Source organism: Dromiciops gliroides, chromosome 3 (genome assembly GCF_019393635.1).
Source record: "Dromiciops gliroides isolate mDroGli1 chromosome 3, mDroGli1.pri, whole genome shotgun sequence".
Lineage (NCBI taxonomy): Eukaryota > Metazoa > Chordata > Mammalia > Microbiotheria > Microbiotheriidae > Dromiciops > Dromiciops gliroides.
Window position 1 is genome coordinate 45,512,395 of NC_057863.1, and position 19,950 is coordinate 45,532,344.

Sequence of the window (19,950 nt, forward strand, 5' to 3'; positions counted from 1 at the left end):
ACTTCTTTCTTATTATTTGCATTAAAATCCAGCCTCAGAGACTTACTAGCTGTGTGACCATGGGCGAGTCACTTAAACTTGTTTGCCTCTGTTTTCTCATCTGGAAAATAAGCTGGAGAAAGAAATGGTAAACCACTCTAGTACCTTTGCCAAGAAAACCCCAAATGGGGTCAAGAAGAGATGGATACAACTAAAACAACTAAAAAAAAAAGAAGATTAAGGAAGTGGTTGCAGTTAGCCTCTAAAATGAGGTGCCTGAACTATGTGTGGGGAGGTAGAGTCAAAATACCAAGATCCAAGTAGATTATGGGGCAGGGAGAAGGGAATAGACATATCCTGGAAAAAATAAGACCTGAGAAAATAAACAGTACCCAATCTCCCATTTTAAAATTTGGATATACAAGATTGCCTCATATCTGGAAAAGGATAGTAGAGCATATTAGACACAGACAACACCAGAATTCAAAGTTTCCATTGGTGAGATGAAGAGGTTTAGTTTAATATGCAGAGAATACATTTTTCATTCTTTTCACACAATTTGTTATAAATTTCTTAATAACATTTTGGTTTTTTAAAAAATACCACCAAATTTCCTACCAGTTTTTTCCCCTTCCCCCTCCTAGAGAGCCATCTCATATACCATTTTTCATTCTTCCCTCCCCCTCCCCCGGAGCAATGAGGGTTAAGTGACTTTCCCAGGGTCATACAGCTAGTGTCAAGTATCTGAGGCTGGATTTGAACTTAGGTCCTCCCAAATCCAGATAAAGGCGGTGCGTTATCCATTGTGCCACCTAACTACACCCACCATTTTTAATTCTTAACCTGGCATACACTGCGGCATTCCTAAACAGGGAAAGATGCCACCTAGAAACATATACTGTGCATTTAAGGGAAAAAATGCATCTTGACACCCGCAATGACCATATCTGAGTTCAAAGATTTACTTTTCCAAGTCTGTGCATGACTTACTCTTTTTTTTTTTTTTTGCCTATGAGCTGCAAGCATTTATTCACGCTGTACATCAGACCCAAGAAACCTGTGTCGTAACCTCTAGCTGACTCATCCTCACTCACAACCCCCACCGGAGGGGAGGGCCACCCCCCGGTTTCCCTAATTCCAGCTCTGAGGCAGTCCTAGAGGTTTCCCTAATAGGCCAGAGAAGTTTGTTGCACTTACCTATGGTACCATATTTGAAAGTTTTTCTCAATAGCTCTGTTAAGTAGTTTCTTTTTTGTTTTGTTTTGTTTTGTTTTGTTTTGTTTGTTTGGGTTTTTTTGGTGAGGCAATTGGGATTAAGTGACTTGCCCAGGGTCACACAGCTAGTAAGTGACAAGTGTCTGAGGCCAGATTTGAACTCAGGTCCTTCTGAATCCAGGACCTGTGCTTTATCCACTGCACCACCTAGCTGCCCCATGATTTACTCTTTATGGAGTTAAACTTCACCTATGGAGTGGTACTGGGTAGTTGGTCCATCAGCACCATCTAGTCCTCGATTAATCACCAACCAGTGTTTTAACCTTGAATTATTTTACCTTGTAAACCTTCTGCCAAAATTATGTTATTGTTATTATTACAAGGTGTACTTTAAAGTATTATTTACAGAAAGGACACATGCCAGATTTAACTGGCCAAATCATACCAGAATTTATTATTAAAATAATACGCAAGAAAACAAAGTAATTTGGTGACTTAATTTGAAGAACTTGAGTACACAACAAAAATTCCACCCGAATCATAGAGCTAATTAATTGGGCTAATGCCCAGTCAAGGTCATGCAAAATGAGCTACTCTCTTTCCAAAATCCCAGGACTCAAAGAAACATATATATGTGCGTGCGCTCGTGCGCGCACGCGCACACACACACACACACACACACACCCTAAAGAGACCAGTACACTAATAGCCAAAACAAGAGGTCAAACAAGTGACTGATCAACTACCAATAACTAACTCACAAGAACATTAAAGACAGTGTTAAGTCTTAGTGAACCCACCCAGAGTCATTAATATCAAAAAAAAGTCTAGATAAAAGAACACAGGGAAAGATGGCGGCCATCTAATCATCACATGCATATTTCATCTCATATTCCTTGATTCTCATGTAATTTAATACATTTATCTCTTTGTTTACAGGGTTCTGAAAGAAGGCTTTTGATCACTTCAAGATGGACAGGATTCATAAAGCTAGGATATTCTAATGAAGGTCTTCTCACTCTAGCCAAGGTAGGGGGGAAAAAAAGGTAGGAAAAGTGAGGTGATTTCAATACCTTCATACACAACTGAAAAAAGCAAGGCAACTCCAAATAGCCAATGATGTGGTATACTGAAAATAACCATGGGTTTAGAGTCAAAAGACCTACTTGTTGTTTGTGTGATTATGACTCCTTCACCTCACTCAGTTTCTTCATTAATGGGTTTGACAAAAATGCTTTCTAATAGTCCCTAGAGAGTGAGGCTGGTGACTGTGCCTAGCCCTGGCTCACTTAAATCCACTTCACTATAAGTCATGACATCACCCCTACATCATGGTCCTCTTTGAGAACGGACAACAATCCAGTTCTATCATTTTATGGCATGGTAATCACAACAATACACATCTATGTCATTCTTTTATAAGGCATTTTTCTCCGTTTAATACATTCAATCAGTAGACACCTATTAAGCCCCTATTATGTGCTAGGCATAGTATTATCATTCCATCTTCCAGATAAAATTGAGAGGTGCAAAGACTTGTGTGCACTTACATTGTTACTACTTGTCTAATGCAGGATTTATTATATTTGTAATAATGTGACATATTAATAATATGGCTATATTATTATTAATAGTACTATCAGCTGGCACATATGTAGTGCTTTTAAAGTTTCCAACACACCTCAAGTATGTTATCTTATTTGACATAATAACCCTGTAAAAAACAGGGACTACTAATATCTACATTGTACAGAAGACAAAATTGGGGTTAACAGAGGTGAGCTGACCTGCCCAGAGTCACACAGCTAGTAAGTGGCTAAGGACACATTTGAACTCTTGATTCCAAATCCAGTGCCCCATTTATCATGCCTATAAAGATGTTTATGATTGACAAGACTTTAAAGAAGAGCCATTTCGGCAGGGGGTGGGGGAGAAGCCAATATGAAAAATAAGCTAGTCCTGTGGTAAGATACTGAGATAACCACTGTAAGCCTGTTGGTGCTATTGGAAGAATCCAGATGGGCCACCAGCATGTTGGATGGATCCCCTTTTGGCAAACTTACAGAAGCAGAGAACCATGGGATCATATCTGGAGATGCAAGGGTTCTCTCAGAAGCCAGCTAGTCCAACCTGCTCATTTTACAGATGAGGTCACTCAAATGACTTGTCCAAAGTGACAAAGCATCACAGGTGAGATTTGAACCCAGATCCCCTTGCTCCCAAGCTGGCGTTCTTTCCATAGCACCACAATGCCTTGCATGATGGGCAGTCACGGGTCGAAGGGAACCACCACTATTGGTGAGAACAGAAACCTGGTTGAGTGTAATACCTCCTCTATAGCCTCCTCAGTGACTAGAAGCTTCCAAAGGAGAAAAAAAACTGAAGTGAAATTTGAAAGTTTACTGAACTGAAAAAAGTAAAAGGCAAACTTACATTTAAAAAAAAAAAAGAGTAACCTGCATTACCATCACAATGAGGCTTGGTGTTCTCCATGTACACATTTTCTCTACTTGTGGCTTAACCTTCCGAAAAATGAAGCAAAGGAAATGCCCAAAGATGCCACTGGTTTGTGACAAGTATGTTCCTGCATCATGAGTCAGGCATGATTTAGGATAACCTTACTAAGATGTGGGCTCACTGGAGGCCAACCCTCGAAGACGCTTGAGTTTCTGAGAAAGGGTTGACCTGCATTGATAGAGGCAGCTTCCCATATCAATGAAATCACAGGTTATATCCCTAACCCTGATTGCCTGACCACATTATCACGTGGCAGGCACTGTGCCAAGGGTTAGCAGCAAACACCAAAAGCATAAGACCACGTTTCCCCATGCCCTGTAAGGAAAAATGATTCTTTAGGAAAGGTATTTCTAACACTAAGCAAAGTATAACAGAGCAATGAATTCACCAGATTAGTACAGTAATAATACTAATAATAACAACAACAACACTATCTAGAGTCTACATAGCTCTTTAAGGTTTTACAAAACATTCTAACAAAAAGAAGTTCATTTTATCCTTTCAACAACCCTGGGAGGTAGATACTATTATTAGCTGCATTTTTTGTTGTTGTTCAGTCATCTCAGTCCTGTCCGACTCTTTGTGACCCAATTTGGGGTTTTTTTGGCAAAGATACTGGAGTGGTTTTTCATCTCCTTCTCCAGATTCTTTTCTAGATGAGAAAACTGAGGCAAACAGGGTGAAGTGATATCCCCAGGGGCACACTTCCAGGAAGTGTCTGAGGCAGGATCTGAACTCAGTTTTTCCTGACTCCAGGTCCACAGTTTTCTGTCCACTTTGCCACCTACATGCCCCTAGCATAAGCACATCAGAAGGGGCTGAATAAATGTTCAATGAGTTAAATGTAGCTGGCACTATTAGGGAATGAGAGATTTCACCTAATTGAAATCATTGGTAATTGAGGATTACCAACTCATTAATCACAATATTTTTTTTTTAAGCATGTAGAGATAAAGATTCACTTGTGAGTCAAGTGTTCAACCCTTAGTGTGTGGTGACTTTGCAGCATTGATTTTGACTACTCACTTACGTCTTTGCTTCCTTCCTGGTTTTTATTTGTCAATCTCAATAATGTGGAGCACTGCCAAGTTATTTCCAAATAAGTGAGGTATACCTCATTCTATTATATACACACCACAAAACAGCTGCCTCAAACTAAATTTGAAATTGTTACAACTGCGTGGACTTCTTTATGATTTGCTGGGTTGTTTTCCTATTTCCAAATTGATGCACAGCCTTGGGGTATCTTGAAGGCTAGAATAAGGCCAGATGACTTCATCTGAATTACCCAACAGGCCCCAGGTTCTAAAGCACCACTCCTTTCTTTGAGCAAACAGGTTCCTCTGTTGTTTAGCTCCAGGATATGCTTCAAGGACCACAGACCTACAGCTAGAAGGGGTCTTAGAGGTCATTTAGCGCATCCCCATCATTGGGGAGACCAATCAGCAAAGTGGCTTGTCCAAAGTCATACAGGGAGTAACCAGAGTCAGGATCTGAGTCCAGGTCCCTTTGTTTCTCTTTTCATCCCCATTCATCTTTGCTTCAGTTGGGCTTCTGGAAAGTATTACGGTGGCCTCAGCCACCTGAAAATCTGAACCCGGTGCCCACCATGCTTCCTTCCCCCCAACCCCAACCACTTCCTATAGCCACCACAGTAAAACATAACAGTATTTTAAAACATGAAAACTGAACTCAGGGGGGGGGGGGCCTCTGAATGATTACTGCTTTTAAGCAATGTAATCCTTACTGCTTAGCACAGTGCCAGGAGCATAGGCAAAGGAAGAAAAGGATGAGGACTGGACTTGTGTTTGAATAGACATAAGAAATTCTCAGTTGAGGAAAGATTCCTCTCCATGCTTTGGCATCATGCTGAGTTGGGGACCTGAGAAATTATATAATAAACAAACTATGTAAAGTCTCAGACGGCACGGAGCATTGGGTCTAGAGGCAGGAAGACCAGAGCTCAAATTCAACCTCAGATACTTACTAGCCGAGGGATCCTGGGCAAGTCACCTCAACTTCTGTTTGCCTCAGTTTCCTCATGTATAAAATGGGAATAATAACAGCACCGACTTCCAAGGATTTTTGCAAGAATCAAAGGAGATAATGATTGTGAAGCACTTACCTCAAACATGGTAAGTGCTATTGAAATGTTGTCGTTATCAACATCATCCTATTTCAGAAAAAACCCGTTGGGATGATGGCCTCCAACAGACACTTCCCACTCGATTCCTTTCCTAGCATTAGAATCCAAATTCCCTTACTAATAAAAAAAATAGGGGCAGCTAGGTGGCGCAGTGGATAGAGCACCAGCCCTGGAGTCAGGAGTACCTGAGTTCAAATCTGGCCTCAGACACTTAACACTTATTAGCTGTGTGACCCTGGGCAAGTCACTTTACCCCAAATGCCTTACTTTAAAAAAAAATTAAGCAAAGGATGCAACTAAGACTTGTATTTCAACTTAAAATATTGCCATATATGCTTGATTACCTAATTTCTTTCATACACTGGTTCCCCTGCAAAGCAACAGATTTAAAAAAAAAAAGCCTGTATCGGGGGCAGCTAGGTGGCGCAGTGTATATGGCACCGGCCCCAGATTCAGGAGGACCTGAGTTCAAATCCAACCTCAAACACTTGACACTTACTAGCTGTGTAACCCTGGCCAAGTCACTTAACCCTCATTGCCCTGCCCCCCTCAAAAAAAAAAGCCTGTATTATGCTTCACCAGCCCAGAGAGAGTCTGAATGTTCTGAGGAGCTGGAGAACAGAACTCTGTCCATGGGGTATTTGTGTGGCATGTTGCCACAGGGTATGTGCCCATGTAATTATTATTGTTATTTTTTCACAAGTGACATTTTTTTAATAAAATAAACTAAAGAAACTAAAACTTGAACATGTACAAAATATGGCAAATTTTTGAAAGTTAACGGTTTTCATGCCATTAAATTAAAATGCAAGGCCCTCATTTTGGAGACATATTCACAGTAAGCACTTATATGGAGGGTTTTTTTAATATCTGTAAAGTGCTTTAATATCAGAGGGAGTCCATACACTCCCACGTGCAGCCTGAATCAGATGAAAATGTAATTGGGAAATATTTAACAAATTAAGGAACATAGATAATGTTAACATGTGGTTCTCTATGCGCCCTGCAGGGGCTCATATAAAATTTAGTGCCCCCTGTTTCCACTGGAATTAGATATCCCAGAAGCAGCTTGGGGAGTAAGGTATTGGGCAAAAAATCAGGAAGACCAGAGTCCTAATCCTGCCACAGACACTTAATAGCTGTATGACTACGAGCAAGTTAGCAGAACTTTCTGAGCCTCGATTTCCACAATTCCTAAATTGTACAGACTCCTGAGGATCAAATGAGATAATATTATCTATACATAAAGCAGTGATATCTAACTCCAGTAGAAACTAAAACTTGAACATGTGCAAAATATGGAAAATTTTTGGAAGTTAACGGTAAATAATTGTTTTATTTTTTCCAATGACATGTAAAGATAGTTTTCAACATTCTTTTGTTCTTTTTTTTTGCAGGACACTGAGGGTTAAGTGACTTGCCCAGGGTCACACAGCTGGTAAGCATCAAGTGTCTGAGGCTGGATTTGAACTCAGGACCTCCTGAATCCAGGGCCAGTGCTTTATCCACTGCGCCACCTAGCTGCCACTTATTTCTGGATTTTGAAAGGATTTTCAGGTAAAGCACAAAGTCTTCGAGATTCTACCAAGCTGCACAAAGTTTTTGATGCTCTATGAATTTCAGAGTCAATCAGTCAGTCAGTATTATTAAGCACCTACTATGTGCCAGGCATTGTGCTAAGCACTAGGGGTGCAAACAAAGGTCAAAAAACAAAAACAAAAAACAACCCAGACCCGGTTTTCAAGGAACTCACAAGCCTAATGGAGAGATACAACTTGTATAAACAAGGTAGATGGATGGTGGCTATTTCACCTCCGATTCAGTCAAGTCCTCTTCACAATCCCTATATAACTCAGCAGATAGGTTTGGAGAGCAGTCTTTGCCTCTCAGATCAATGCCTTGTCCACGGTCACACAGCAGTTAACCTAGGCAGGTCTTCCTGGCTCCAAGGCCGCCATGCTGGCTCTGCCCCCACAGGATTTTGGGAGCACCCTTCTGTCCCCTTAGCTTTTGCCTTTACCAGCAGCAGTTCCTCAGCTCCTCCACCCTTTATAAATGATCTCTTGAAGTGTTTACATCTCCCTTCCACTCTGGGCTAGCTTATTCCTTCCAGTGACCCTTAACCTCTGAACTATGGGAAATCTCAAGCAATCCCTAGGCCATACTTAGGAAAATCCCTAGAAGGAATATTTCCCAATGTCTAAAATATGAAAATAAACCAGAGCCTATTATCCAAACTGGCAAAGGACTTATTAAGTCTACTGAATTGATCAAGTATAGAAATGTGGTTTAAGTTTCCCACACACATAGCAAGACAATGGCTCTCTCCAATATTTTCTGGAGAGAAGAGAAAGGCATATATATATATTTTTTATCTCAAAGTTGATCAAGACAATTCTGAAGTTGTTGGATATAGAGGTATTCAATAATTGTTTATTCTAATCCAGTACTGCTACTCTCTTCCTATCAACTTTTAATGCTACTGTTGAGAAGTTCAAGGCTGATCCTGTATCATTTTTTTATTGATCCTATTTGCAATTCATTGGTTTTATCCTGTAACTGCTTAAGTCATGGTTCTTTCTGAACTTAGTTCAGAGTTCAGCTGGCCTGTAATTGGTTAAAGTTTTAAAAATCCAGCTTTCTTGCCTCAAGGAAATTAACTGACCTTGAAGAATGCATGTGAACCAAAAAGAAGTCCGCCTACTATATTTACACCATCAAACTGTCCTTCAAGGGCATCTGCTTTGCTGTCCAAAAGTCTGGGCTATCTCACATCTGGACTCCAACAATGAGTACTTCTTAGTCTCAGGAGAGAAGGGGGAGGAGGGGGGAGGGGTCACTGCTAGTCCCCATTGCCAAACTTCCAACCAACAATGTCGTTTCCTGTGCCTCAGCTCTGTACCCAATCATAGTGTTTTTAATTCCATGATGTCATCTACCTTGTTTTGTACTCCCCAAAACCTATATAAGGGGGACTGCCCTTTTGCTTAGGGTCTTTGGCATTAATGGAGACAAGATAGCAATCCATTTATTGACAGGGAACAGGCCCCTGCTAATAAATGTTATCTTACTGCCTCAGTTTGCCCTTTTGTTAAATTTCTATCATGACACCATCCACTATTTTAGGGAAACTTTCCTGTCTCCATTTTTACAACCAAGATGCCTAGCTTCTTCCAACCTCTAACGTCCTTAACATGAATCTTAGAGTCATAGATTTTTAGAGGCAGGGGAACATCTAGGCCAACCATCACATCTTTTGAAAACAGTTGAATGACTTGCCCAAAGAGTTCAGGTGAGGGCAACTAGGTGGTGCAGTGGATAAAATACTGGCTATGGATTCAGGACAACTTGAGTTCAAATCTGACGTCAGACACTTAGCACTTACTAGCTGTGTGACCCTGGGCAAGTCACTTAACCCTCACTGCCCCTAGGGAAAGAAAAGAAAGGAAAGGAAAAGGAAAAGGAAAAGGAAAAGGAAAAGGGAAGGGGAAAGGAGAAAGGGGAAAGGGGAAAGGGGAAAGGGGAAAGGGGAAAGGGGAAAGGGGAAAGGGGAAAGGGGAAAGGAAAGGGAAAGGAAAGGGAAAGGAAAGGGAAAGGAAAGGGAAAGGAAAGGGAAAGGAAAGGGAAAGGAAAGGAAAGGAAAGGAAAGGAAAGGAAAGAAACAGACTAAAATACCATCCTTCTCCCTCCACCAAACAACAATAACAACAACAAAGAGTTTAGGTGACCCACCTCAAATCACATGGTTTTATTGGCATCCAATCCTTCATTCTTCCCATCTTCTTTTTTTATAGGAGGACACTCCTGGATCCATCCAGAGCAGGTAGTCTAACGTCAAAGTGAGATCTTGGAGGTTTGTCCTAACTACTTCTACTAAATTTGTTTTCTACTGTTTTCTACCTTACGAGCCATTAGCTTAATTGAGTCATGTCTGTTTTTAGGACTAACTAAAGATGGACAACGCAACTGCTGGTAACAGAACAGAATGCCCTCTGAATTCTCTAATCACACAATATATCATTCCCCTGCTCTACTGCTTTGTCTTTGTGGGTGGGATTCTGCTCAATGGAATATCCGCGTGGATCTTTTTTTACGTTTCCAACAGCAAGAGCTTCATCGTCTACCTCAAGAACATTGTGGCAGCCGACTTTCTGATGAGTCTCACTTTCCCATTCAAAATTCTGAGCGATTCCAAACTAGGGCCCTGGCAGCTGAGCATCTTTGTGTGCAAGGGTTCTGCGGTGGTCTTCTACGTCAACATGTATGTGGGAATCGTGTTTTTTGGGCTCATCGGATTTGACAGGTACTACAAGATCGTAAAGCCCCTTCTGGCCTCCTTTGTCCACACGGTCGGCTACAGTAAGATCCTCTCTCTTTTCATCTGGGCCCTGATGCTATTCCTGGCCATCCCCAATATCATTCTGACAAATCAGAGTGTGAAGGAAGAAGACAACGTCAAGTGCATGGACCTCAAAAACGAACTGGGGATCAAGTGGCACACGGCCTCCAACTACATTTTTGTGAGCATCTTCTGGATTGTGTTCCTTCTGCTGATCATTTGTTACACGGCCATCACGAGGAAAATCTACCGCTCTTACCTTAAGTCCAGAAGGAACTCCATCTCTGTCAAGAAAAAGTCCAGTCGCAACATCTTCTGCATCATGTTTGTTTTTTGTGTGTGTTTTGTCCCTTACCACATTGCCCGAATCCCCTACACCAGAAGCCAAATTGATGGACATTATGACTGCCAATCCAAAGAGATTCTCCTCTACACAAAAGAATTCACCCTGTTGCTATCTGCGGCCAATGTGTGCCTGGACCCCATCATTTATTTCTTTCTCTGCCAACCATTTAGAGAAACTCTGAGGAGTAAGTTCCACTTCAGGTTAAAAGTGTTGCATAGCCCAGAAATGTCCAAAACCAAGAGAAGCAATGAAATGTTGGATAATGCAATTCTGGATAGCACAGATACGCTCTGATTCCCCACTGGGAACTGTGCAGAGCAAGTCACTTTATTTGCATTGTGTTGCCAGCCCCTTGGAGATGAGTATATAAAAGAAGTGCTATACCAGTCAACAAAGTCTCCAGGCATTACTGTGCAGCGTATTTATAATCCAAAGGAATCCATATACAGAATTTTCTGCATTACAGCGCATCAAAGAAAGCTTAGTCAATAGTTTGCTCATAATACTGAAATGTTTCTTCCCATTAATAAAAATCATGCATGTCTGATTTAAGAAAATTTCAGCAAACTAGAAGGTTTACACCTTCAGTCAGTCAGTCAAGCAACCAGCCAATAGACATTTATTTAATGCCCGGAATTGAACAAAAGCACTGAGGATGCACAACCAAAAACAATTCCTGCCCTCAAAGAGATTGGAGTTTACTAGTGGGGAAGGTGCATACAGAGAGGAATGTTCATTATGACTAACCTAGCTGACTAATGTATTAAAAAAACAAAAACAAAAACAAACAAGAAGCAATGGAAGAATGATTTTAAATTGCTCACAGACTCCCTACTCTACCCAGGAAAGGGGAAGACTAGAGGCTTGTAATGGCCTTTATCCAAGAATCTACTCAAATCAAGAGACCCTAGAGGACAGAACCATTCAACACCAGCCTAAAGAATGCTTTGAAAGAAAAGAGGACAAAAAGTACAAATGGTAGCGAAAAGACAATAAACCTAAAAGAAAGAAGGAAGGTAGGTGTGATACAGAAAACCCCAGGGACCTTGCTGCAGTTTCAAAGTCATAGCAAGCTAGCTGACCTAAGTCGACCAGAAGTTTGTTTATGCTGTTTAGTTTCTATCAGCATGGATGTGGGAAGATCTTTCCCCCATTTGATGCAGAACCCAAACTGCCTTTCACAGACAGACGCCCCTCACAGTAAATGGGCAGGCTTCATGGTCTGGTCTTTATACCCTGGCTTCTCTTGATCATTGCTAGCTTTTCAGGTAATAATCTAATAAGCATGCTTAGTCCCGTGGACTGCCCTAACCTTGCTCGTGATACAGCAGGGCAAAGGCAATGTGGAGCTAGATTGAGGCTGTTCCGAGGCTGGACCGTATATTCTTTTAGAATGCAAGGTCTTTGACGGCATAGTGGGTTCAGCTCCCAGCACAGCCCCATGTACACAGTGGGTGCATAATAGATACTTACTGTTTGCTTACTGAAGTGTAAAGGTTGTCTGCTGGGTTCATTCATTTGATAGACCTAGTCACAGTTACTATCACTGAGTATGCATGCAATATTGATGAATAAATATTTATTCAATGTCTACCTGGTACAAAGCATTGACTACTTAAAGAATTCTCTAACCCTTAAGGGCAGGTTCTGTCCAACAAGCATAATGTTCTTATCACTTTGGGATGTGGCAATTGTGGGAAAAGAGAGCAAAGCAGCCACATCTAACACATATTCACAAGGTATTAGAGATGTCTGTAACACATCCAGGGTAGGATAATCCAGGCAGGAATAGTTGAGAGTATTGGTAGGGGAGGGCCCAAGTTAAGGTGAGATTCATTTGACTAAGTTAGCAAGAGTTTGACTTCCTGGGTGGTTGCTGAATCATTTCAGTTATGTCTGACTCTCCAAGACCCCATTTGGGGTTTTCTTTTTTTTTTTTCTTTTTTTTTTTTTTTTTTAGTGAGGCAATTGGGGTTAAGTGACTTGCCCAGGGTCACACAGCTAGTAAGTGTTAAGTGTCTGAGGCCGGATTTGAACTCAGGTACTCCTGACTCCAGGGCCGGTGCTCTATCCACTGCGCCACCTAGTTGCCCCTTGGGGTTTTCTTGACAAATCAATGGAGCAGTTGGTCATTTCCTTCTCCAGCTCATTTTACAGATGAGGAACAGAGGTAAACAGGGTTAAGTGACTTGCCCAGGGTCACAGAGCTAGCAAGTGTCAGAGGCTAGATTTGAACTCAGGTCCTCCTGACTCCAGGGCTGGTGCTCTATCCATTATGCCCCTTTTGGGTGGTAGTTCCACCTAGAGGTACATGAAGGCACTTGGATGAGAGGAGAGAAGACATAGTAGCAGTCAAAGAAGTCCAAATGAATTTTTTTGGGGGGTGCAGGGCAATGAGGATTAAGTGACTTGCCCAGGATCACACAGCTAGTGTCAAGTGTCTGAGGTCACATTTGAACTCAGGTCCTCTCATATCCAGGGCCAGTGCCTTATCCACTGCACCAACTACCTGCCCCCATCCAAATGAAATAATGCATGTAATACACTTTGAAAAACTTAAAACTATATGTAAGTATAAGTTAGGGTGACCTGGAGGAGCAGTATGGTCAGAGCTCACAGAGAATGGAAGCTACCACATTCTCTACTAACACAAAAAGTCTAAACAGGAAGTGCTGCTACAAACCCCCTTTCACTTCAATTCCTAACAACGGGAGTCTTTAGAGAGGCTCACCTCAGATAATAGCTCATCAGAGCTCTGTTTTAGAGGAAGCTAGGAATTCTAAGGGGGTGAGAAGGTACAAAGACATGAAGGAAACTCTTGTATAATTTTCAAACTTACTGAATTAAAGGTATTGTTTTAAAAATGTAATAAAATAAAAATAAGGGAAAAAAATCTTAAAACGACAAACATTTCCCAGAATTTCATTGCTCACCTGAAAAAGCCTAAATAGGATTATTGAGAGTTATACTGACTCAGTGGCCCACTGTTATGCTACCTTGGGACTTAGATGTCATGACCCATCCCTTTGGCTGAAACAAACCTATTTGCCTTTTCTTTATCTCATCACAAGAGTTATCAATAAAAGCTGGCTCCATCTTGAATGTTTTGCCAATCTCTAGTGATCATCCCGCCAATTGTGGGTTACCTTGATGTACTTTTAATAAATTCCTTTTAATTCTCTTTCTTTCGAGTTCTGCCTTATTAATCATGGTGAAAGTTCTAACAGAGAATTTTCCTTTTCACAGGGTCAAACTTTTGGTAGCCTAGATAACTGCTGGGATTGGGAGTTAACATGGGGGGGGGAACCTTAACAGCTGTAGAGTGAGAGGACCTAGTTTAAATCCCATCCTCACCCTTAACTACCAGTGTGGCCTTGGGCAAGTCAACTGGTCACCTTGGGACACAGGATCCTCATTGTTAAAATGTAAGGAATTGGATTAGATAGCTTCTGGAGTCTCTTCCAGCCCTAAATCTATGATTCTGTGAACCTGGGTTTGGAAGTAAAAACCGACTTGAACATTATTGATAGGGCAATGCTCTGGAGATCGATGGAAGTGTAACTTTATTGCAACAGAGCTCAGTAAATGTTTACATAATGACATACAAAACATTTAGAGGTTTCGTGTCCATATGGTTTTCCTCCTAGGGCAACTAAATGTTGGCACATGCTCTTCTCTGATAGGTACCATGGAAAGATAGAACTGTTGTAAACCAGTGGTGGAATTAAACAAAAAGGGAGGAAGAAGGGGGGCGGGGAATCAGCAAAACTAGTCGATAAATCAGAAAAAATATCAGATATTAGATGCAGTGTTTCCTACCCTCTATTCTTTGGTTATAAGAGTTGGCTCTTTGAGATGACAGGAGGAGGGATACAGGAGGAAACTGAGGGGATGGAAAACCAAAAGATAATCAAGTATTTTTTTAAAAAAACTATGTTTTAAAAAAGAATATGAAACACAGAGGGCCTAGGCTGATTTCCACTATACTCTGAGCTGATCAGATCACAGATGGAATATTACATTCAGTTCTGGACAAGCAAGAATCTTGAAGGCCCAGGTGCACTTTCCCATTCTCAGACTCCGTGGTTGTGAATGCATGTAGGCTACAGATGGTATTAGTTCTCTAGCAAAAGAAAGAAGAAGGCATTTTTGGCCTTCAACCAGATCTAACAAAAAGGAACTGGTTAGGAGCAAAGAGGAAAGGAAATTCTGAATTTCCAAGGAACAAACAAATGTCATTTTGTGGGAAATGATAAAATGACAAGAGAAGAGTGTGGTTTGAAAATTTAATACTCGGGGAGTCACAAGACTTGAGGGAAAGCTTTTACCATTCTTCCTCCCTGAATCTAAAGGACTGGACATTTGCCCCTGAAACTATCAAACATTTAAATAAAAGAACGCTCATACAATAGTGACAAGAATTCATCAAGGAAGCAATGCTAGAGTGATATTTGCCACCTCATCTTTGTAAATAAATATTTGCTTGTATATGTCATGGTTTACTATCTACTAAGAATAAAGGATTTATTTTTCATTAAAACATTTTTGTTTTCTTCATCACCTAAAATACCCAGGAAGGCAAAATTCAGGAACAAGAACACTGGTCACTCAAGGAATGCCCTTTTATTCCTCTCCTGCCCCCAAAGGGCCACCCTTCCACTCCGTTCTAAAGGGAGAAACAGAGTGGACAAGGGGTCAACTACTTATAATTATTCATGTTTGTGACAAAGATACTAAATAAATGTCAAATCTAATAAAATTTTTTGTAACATTCACCCATCCATCTGTAACCCACTGAATTCTACAAGGACTTGTAAAATTACTCAGTATGAAAGATTCACTTCTTCAACTGACTCAACTAAAATCCAGTTTGACTGTTAAAAGGTTGCTAGCAAACCATGGTAAACATAAGGTTAATTTGAAAGGAAAAAAAAAAGTTATGTGTCCACATAACTGTTCTTGTAGTCAACAATTCAATGAATTAAAATTTCTTCTCCATTGTCCACACTACAGAGGGGATGCAAATAATTCTCAAACTCTGATTTGGCACCACAATATGGGAGTTTGGGATAACATTTTCTATAATGCTAACACACCAAGGAGGCAGCCTGGAGTGGGTGCTGCTCTGGAATTAGAAAATCTGGGGTTTCAAATCCTGCCTGATAGCAGGGGTTCTTTGCACGTGATACCCCCTTCGATGTTTATCTTCCATCCACTTTGTATATATTTAGTGAGATAATGAATTGCATGATGCTTTCCTCATGAGAAAGTAAGCTCTTTGGGGTCAGAGACAGTGTGGGTTCTCCCACCACTTCCTTGGTACCCACATTTCTAGCAAATGCTTCCCACATATAGAATATTTAATGACTGACATCCCGTGTGGCCTTGGCAAAATCATTTTACCTCCATGGGCCTCAGGGACGACAACGGTGCTAAAGTGACTAGCTTTTACAAAACACTTTCAGTTCTGTATAAGGCTAAGGCATACTAAATGCTGTACACATGCTATCTCATTTGATCCTCTCACAGAAATCCCAGCCAGGTAGGAATTATGATCCCCATCTTACAGATGAGAACACTGAGGCTGAGAGAGATTAAGTGAATTGCCCAGAGTAAGTCATTTCATAGAATTAATGTGAGTCAGAATTTGAATTCAGGTCTTCCTGACTCCAAGGTCAGAGCTCTCATCCACTGTGTCACCTATCTGAGCTGACTCTATGAAGGCCCAGTGATTTTCCTGGATCCCATAGCTGGTAAAAGGTAAATCTGAGGCAATTCAATAGAGAGGAAGACAATGCATTTTGGGATAAGGGGCCAGGGTTCCAACCTTGGCTGTTAGCATTTGGTGTTCCCACTTAACCCTTCCATGCCTCAAGTCCTCCATCTGCAAAATGGGGATAATAACACCTATGGGTGTTCAATCACAGAGCTGATGTGGAGGCCTGGGTGATTATGCCCACGGTGCCACTGCTGTCTCCAAACAACCCTTCCATCCACTTGATGGCTCTTATAAAATATAACCCATTAACCTTGTGTTTCATTCATCAGTCAATATGACAATACAGCTACTTATGGGGAAGCCATCCCAGAGGGACAATGGACAATCATCCCAACTTCCATTAGCATGTGGTGTTTAACAAATGTCACTAAGTTCTGCCAAAAGATCACATGCAAGACAAATTCTTTTTTTGAGCTTCTGAATTCTCTACTTGCTAAGGTAGAAATAAACAAATATGTAGATGTGTGCATATGTTTACATTTACATATACATACACACATACATCTCTCTCCATATATCTATGTATATACATACATACACATATACACACATACACCTCATCATTGTTTTATATCTTCGACCAGCTTCCCTTCTTTCCTTCCTGTTTCAGAAAGAAGTGCCCCCCCGCCACTCTTTCCAAAGATAACTCATTAAATGTGTTTTTTAAAATATATTTCTTTTTTTGTTGTTTTTCCAAATTCAGTCAACATGAACATTTTTGTATACAGAGAAAAATGAAAGAAGTTTTGTGTATGAAACAGTGACTCAAGCTTGTTTTTTTAGTTTTGTGAGTTCGACATATTTAACTGTGTTTGTAGTCCTTGGGACCCCAATCTCCTCCAGATCTTTGTCCCATTGTTCATTCATTCACAGTCCCCAGATGGGCAGCCTCGCTCTTAGAAGCCCTACAGGGTGTGGTATAAAGCAGGCCCTCTCTCTTTACCAATAGGTAGGTACATGTCTCTCCAGACTGTGACAACAACCACGATTCTGCCTTCTCTCCTCACATTTCTCCCTCATTTCACACCTTCGCATCAAGCTCCAAACACCTCGCGTCAAGCACCATCCCCACCAGGCTCCACACCGCTCAGTAGTCTTTTCCCAGTGTCCCTTCTCACTGAGCTCTCTCCCTGCTAACACTAGAAAATACCCATTGCCCATAACTCTGCCCTTCCTTACCCCCATCTGCTCTTTGCAAACACCTTCTTTGTCTCTGACTCCCTCCTTCCCTCCTCTACCCAATTAAGTGTAGTTATTTTCCCCCACCCACTTAGTTTAAGTTTCACCTCTCCCACCCTCAAGGTTTTGCTCTCAGGATCAAAGCCCCTGGACTTACTCCTGAGAATGAGTCAGGAGGAGAACAAGACAGGCAGATCTTAGCCATGAAGACACTGAACTTTAGCAAGGAGCAAGGGGACAGCTAGTTGGTACAGTGGATAAAGCACCCACCCTGGATTCAGGAGTACCTGAGTTCAAATCCGGCCTCAGACACTTGACACTTACTAGCTGTGTGACCCTGGGCAAGTCACTTAACACTCATTTCCTGCCCAAACCTCCCCCCCCCCCCGCCACCAAATAAATAAAATAAAATAGTTTTTAATGAACAGCAAGGAGCACAAGAGTACACACACTGCTGCCCAAAATGTTTGGGGAGGTAGGTCGTGTCCATCAATCAGCTCACTGACACACCTTGTGTCTTGAAGACCCGAGGTAGAATCCTGCTAGCAGTGTGACCTCAACTGTAAAATGAGGATAATAGCAGCACCTACTTCACAGGGCTGAGCTTTGCAAACCTTAAAGCATGACATAAATATTGCCTATTCTTCTTAACCAGTATCCTTCAGCCAATCAAGTACTGGCCTCCCCAGCTTGAAATTGCTTCTATACTTGCTATTTCACTTCACTCCCTAGCTACCTTTAGCTTCCCCCTGCAATGCCTACCCAAGGGTCAGCCCCCCTTAAGTGTCCTCACCGGTGGTAGCCTCATGCCATCTGAGGTCAATTCTAGCCACACTTCATTACCAACTACCTTCTTTTTTTCTGAACATATTTAGAAATTTATTTTTCCCAAATTACATGTAAATATTCCAACTATCTTCTAACCAGCAGCCTTGGGGCTGCACATATACCCTATTTTTCCCAAGGAGAGTATTGTTGCGACTCCAGGATCTTGTTCCAATTTAAGGAGAAATTGAAAATGGCTAGTCATCGAGCTTCTACGACTTGAGCCCTTTGAGTGTTTAAAACATTTAAAAAAAGGACCAGTCTTCCCTTCAAATTTCAACATCCAGGCTCCCCGAGTCTCTCCTTCCCTTGATACTTACTTCTTCAATGGATGTGTGGCCTAGTTGTTTAATTATTTCCAGTCACATCCAGGTCTTGATGAGCCCATTTGGGGTTTTCTTGACAAAGATACTGGAGTGGCTTACCATTTCCTACTCCAGATGAGGAACTGAGTCAAACAAGGTTAAGTGACTTGCCCATCGTCACACAACCTTGAACTCACAAAGATGAGTCTTTCTGATTCCATGCCCAGTGCTCGGTCTACTGCACCACCAAGCTGCCCATCTGTGGCCTTATGTACTGGGATACTCCCATTACTGTTTGTTAAAATCTACCCTAAAACCGATATTCTACAAGGAAGATGTGATGAAAATGCATAGGGATCCATCCAACAGACCAAAACATTTTGTTAAACTACTGTGTCTACGAAAATGGTTAATCATTTGTTTGTTCTCCTTGGAATCCAAGGGACATCCTGCACCCTTAAGAGGCTTAGGTTGGCTGAGCACATCATTTTCATCTTGGCTGTTTTAAACTGAACAAAAACAAACTCCACTATCAAAAGAATTAATCTCCTCAACTGAAATTCTGTTGATGGGAAATCATAAAACAGTGCCCAGCCTACCAATTTTCCTGATATGACCAAAATGAGTGACTGTACAGAAAGGAACTGTCAGTTGTTGTTATTTTTTTATAGCAGGAGTCCAAAATTTACACCAAGTCAACCTTTTAAGAGTTTTGTTGCAGAAATATTCAGAATTTTCCCCTTCACTGCTGATGAAGCATTCAAGGTTACTTTGAAATTCTTCCTACCATCTAAGAGAAGAAAATGGCCACTCACAATCCTACAGATGTCACTGGGACTTAAAAGTTACCACAAGGTGAGAGATGCTGTTGAAATTCTTTAGGTTTTCCTCCTTAAATAAATCATCTCATCCAAAAGACTTATTTGGAACACTGGAGATTCTCCAAGAATCCCTTCCTAGACAGCCAGTTGCTTCAGTCAAACTTATTCTGAAACGCCATTAAAAAAAATGAAGTGGAAATAAATCTATCACACAAACAAAAGCAACATTAAATGACTAAATAGGAAAAAAAAAAAAAAGATTTCATTTGAAGGAAAAAAAAGAAAAAAAAACTTTTAGGGATTTTCCCCTATGAATTGTAACTTTTGTGCCAGTGTAGCACATAATTGGACAGAAACGAGTTCTATGTTAATTCTAAGATTTGATAACTTTGTGCAGCTTAGCAATGAACAGTGCCTTGTCCACGGTAGGCTGCCAATAAGTGTCTGGAGATTAAATGACATATTTAGATACAGAAAAACCAAAATGGTAGACAGAAGC

The 19,950-nt window shown here is 41.1% G+C and overlaps 2 protein-coding genes across 2 annotated transcripts in view; one reads left to right on the forward strand and one right to left on the reverse strand.

Moving 5' to 3' along the window:
* Positions 1-19,950, reverse strand: part of MED12L (mediator complex subunit 12L) — a 389,065-nt gene that overhangs the window by 227,848 nt on the left and 141,267 nt on the right.
* P2RY14 (purinergic receptor P2Y14) lies at positions 7,313-10,836 on the forward strand. The gene is made up of 3 exons (XM_043991440.1): positions 7,313-7,414; positions 9,652-9,710; positions 9,799-10,836. The coding sequence occupies exon 3, from the start codon at positions 9,811-9,813 to the stop codon at positions 10,834-10,836; it is 1,026 nt and encodes a 341-aa protein (XP_043847375.1). The 5' UTR covers positions 7,313-7,414; positions 9,652-9,710; positions 9,799-9,810.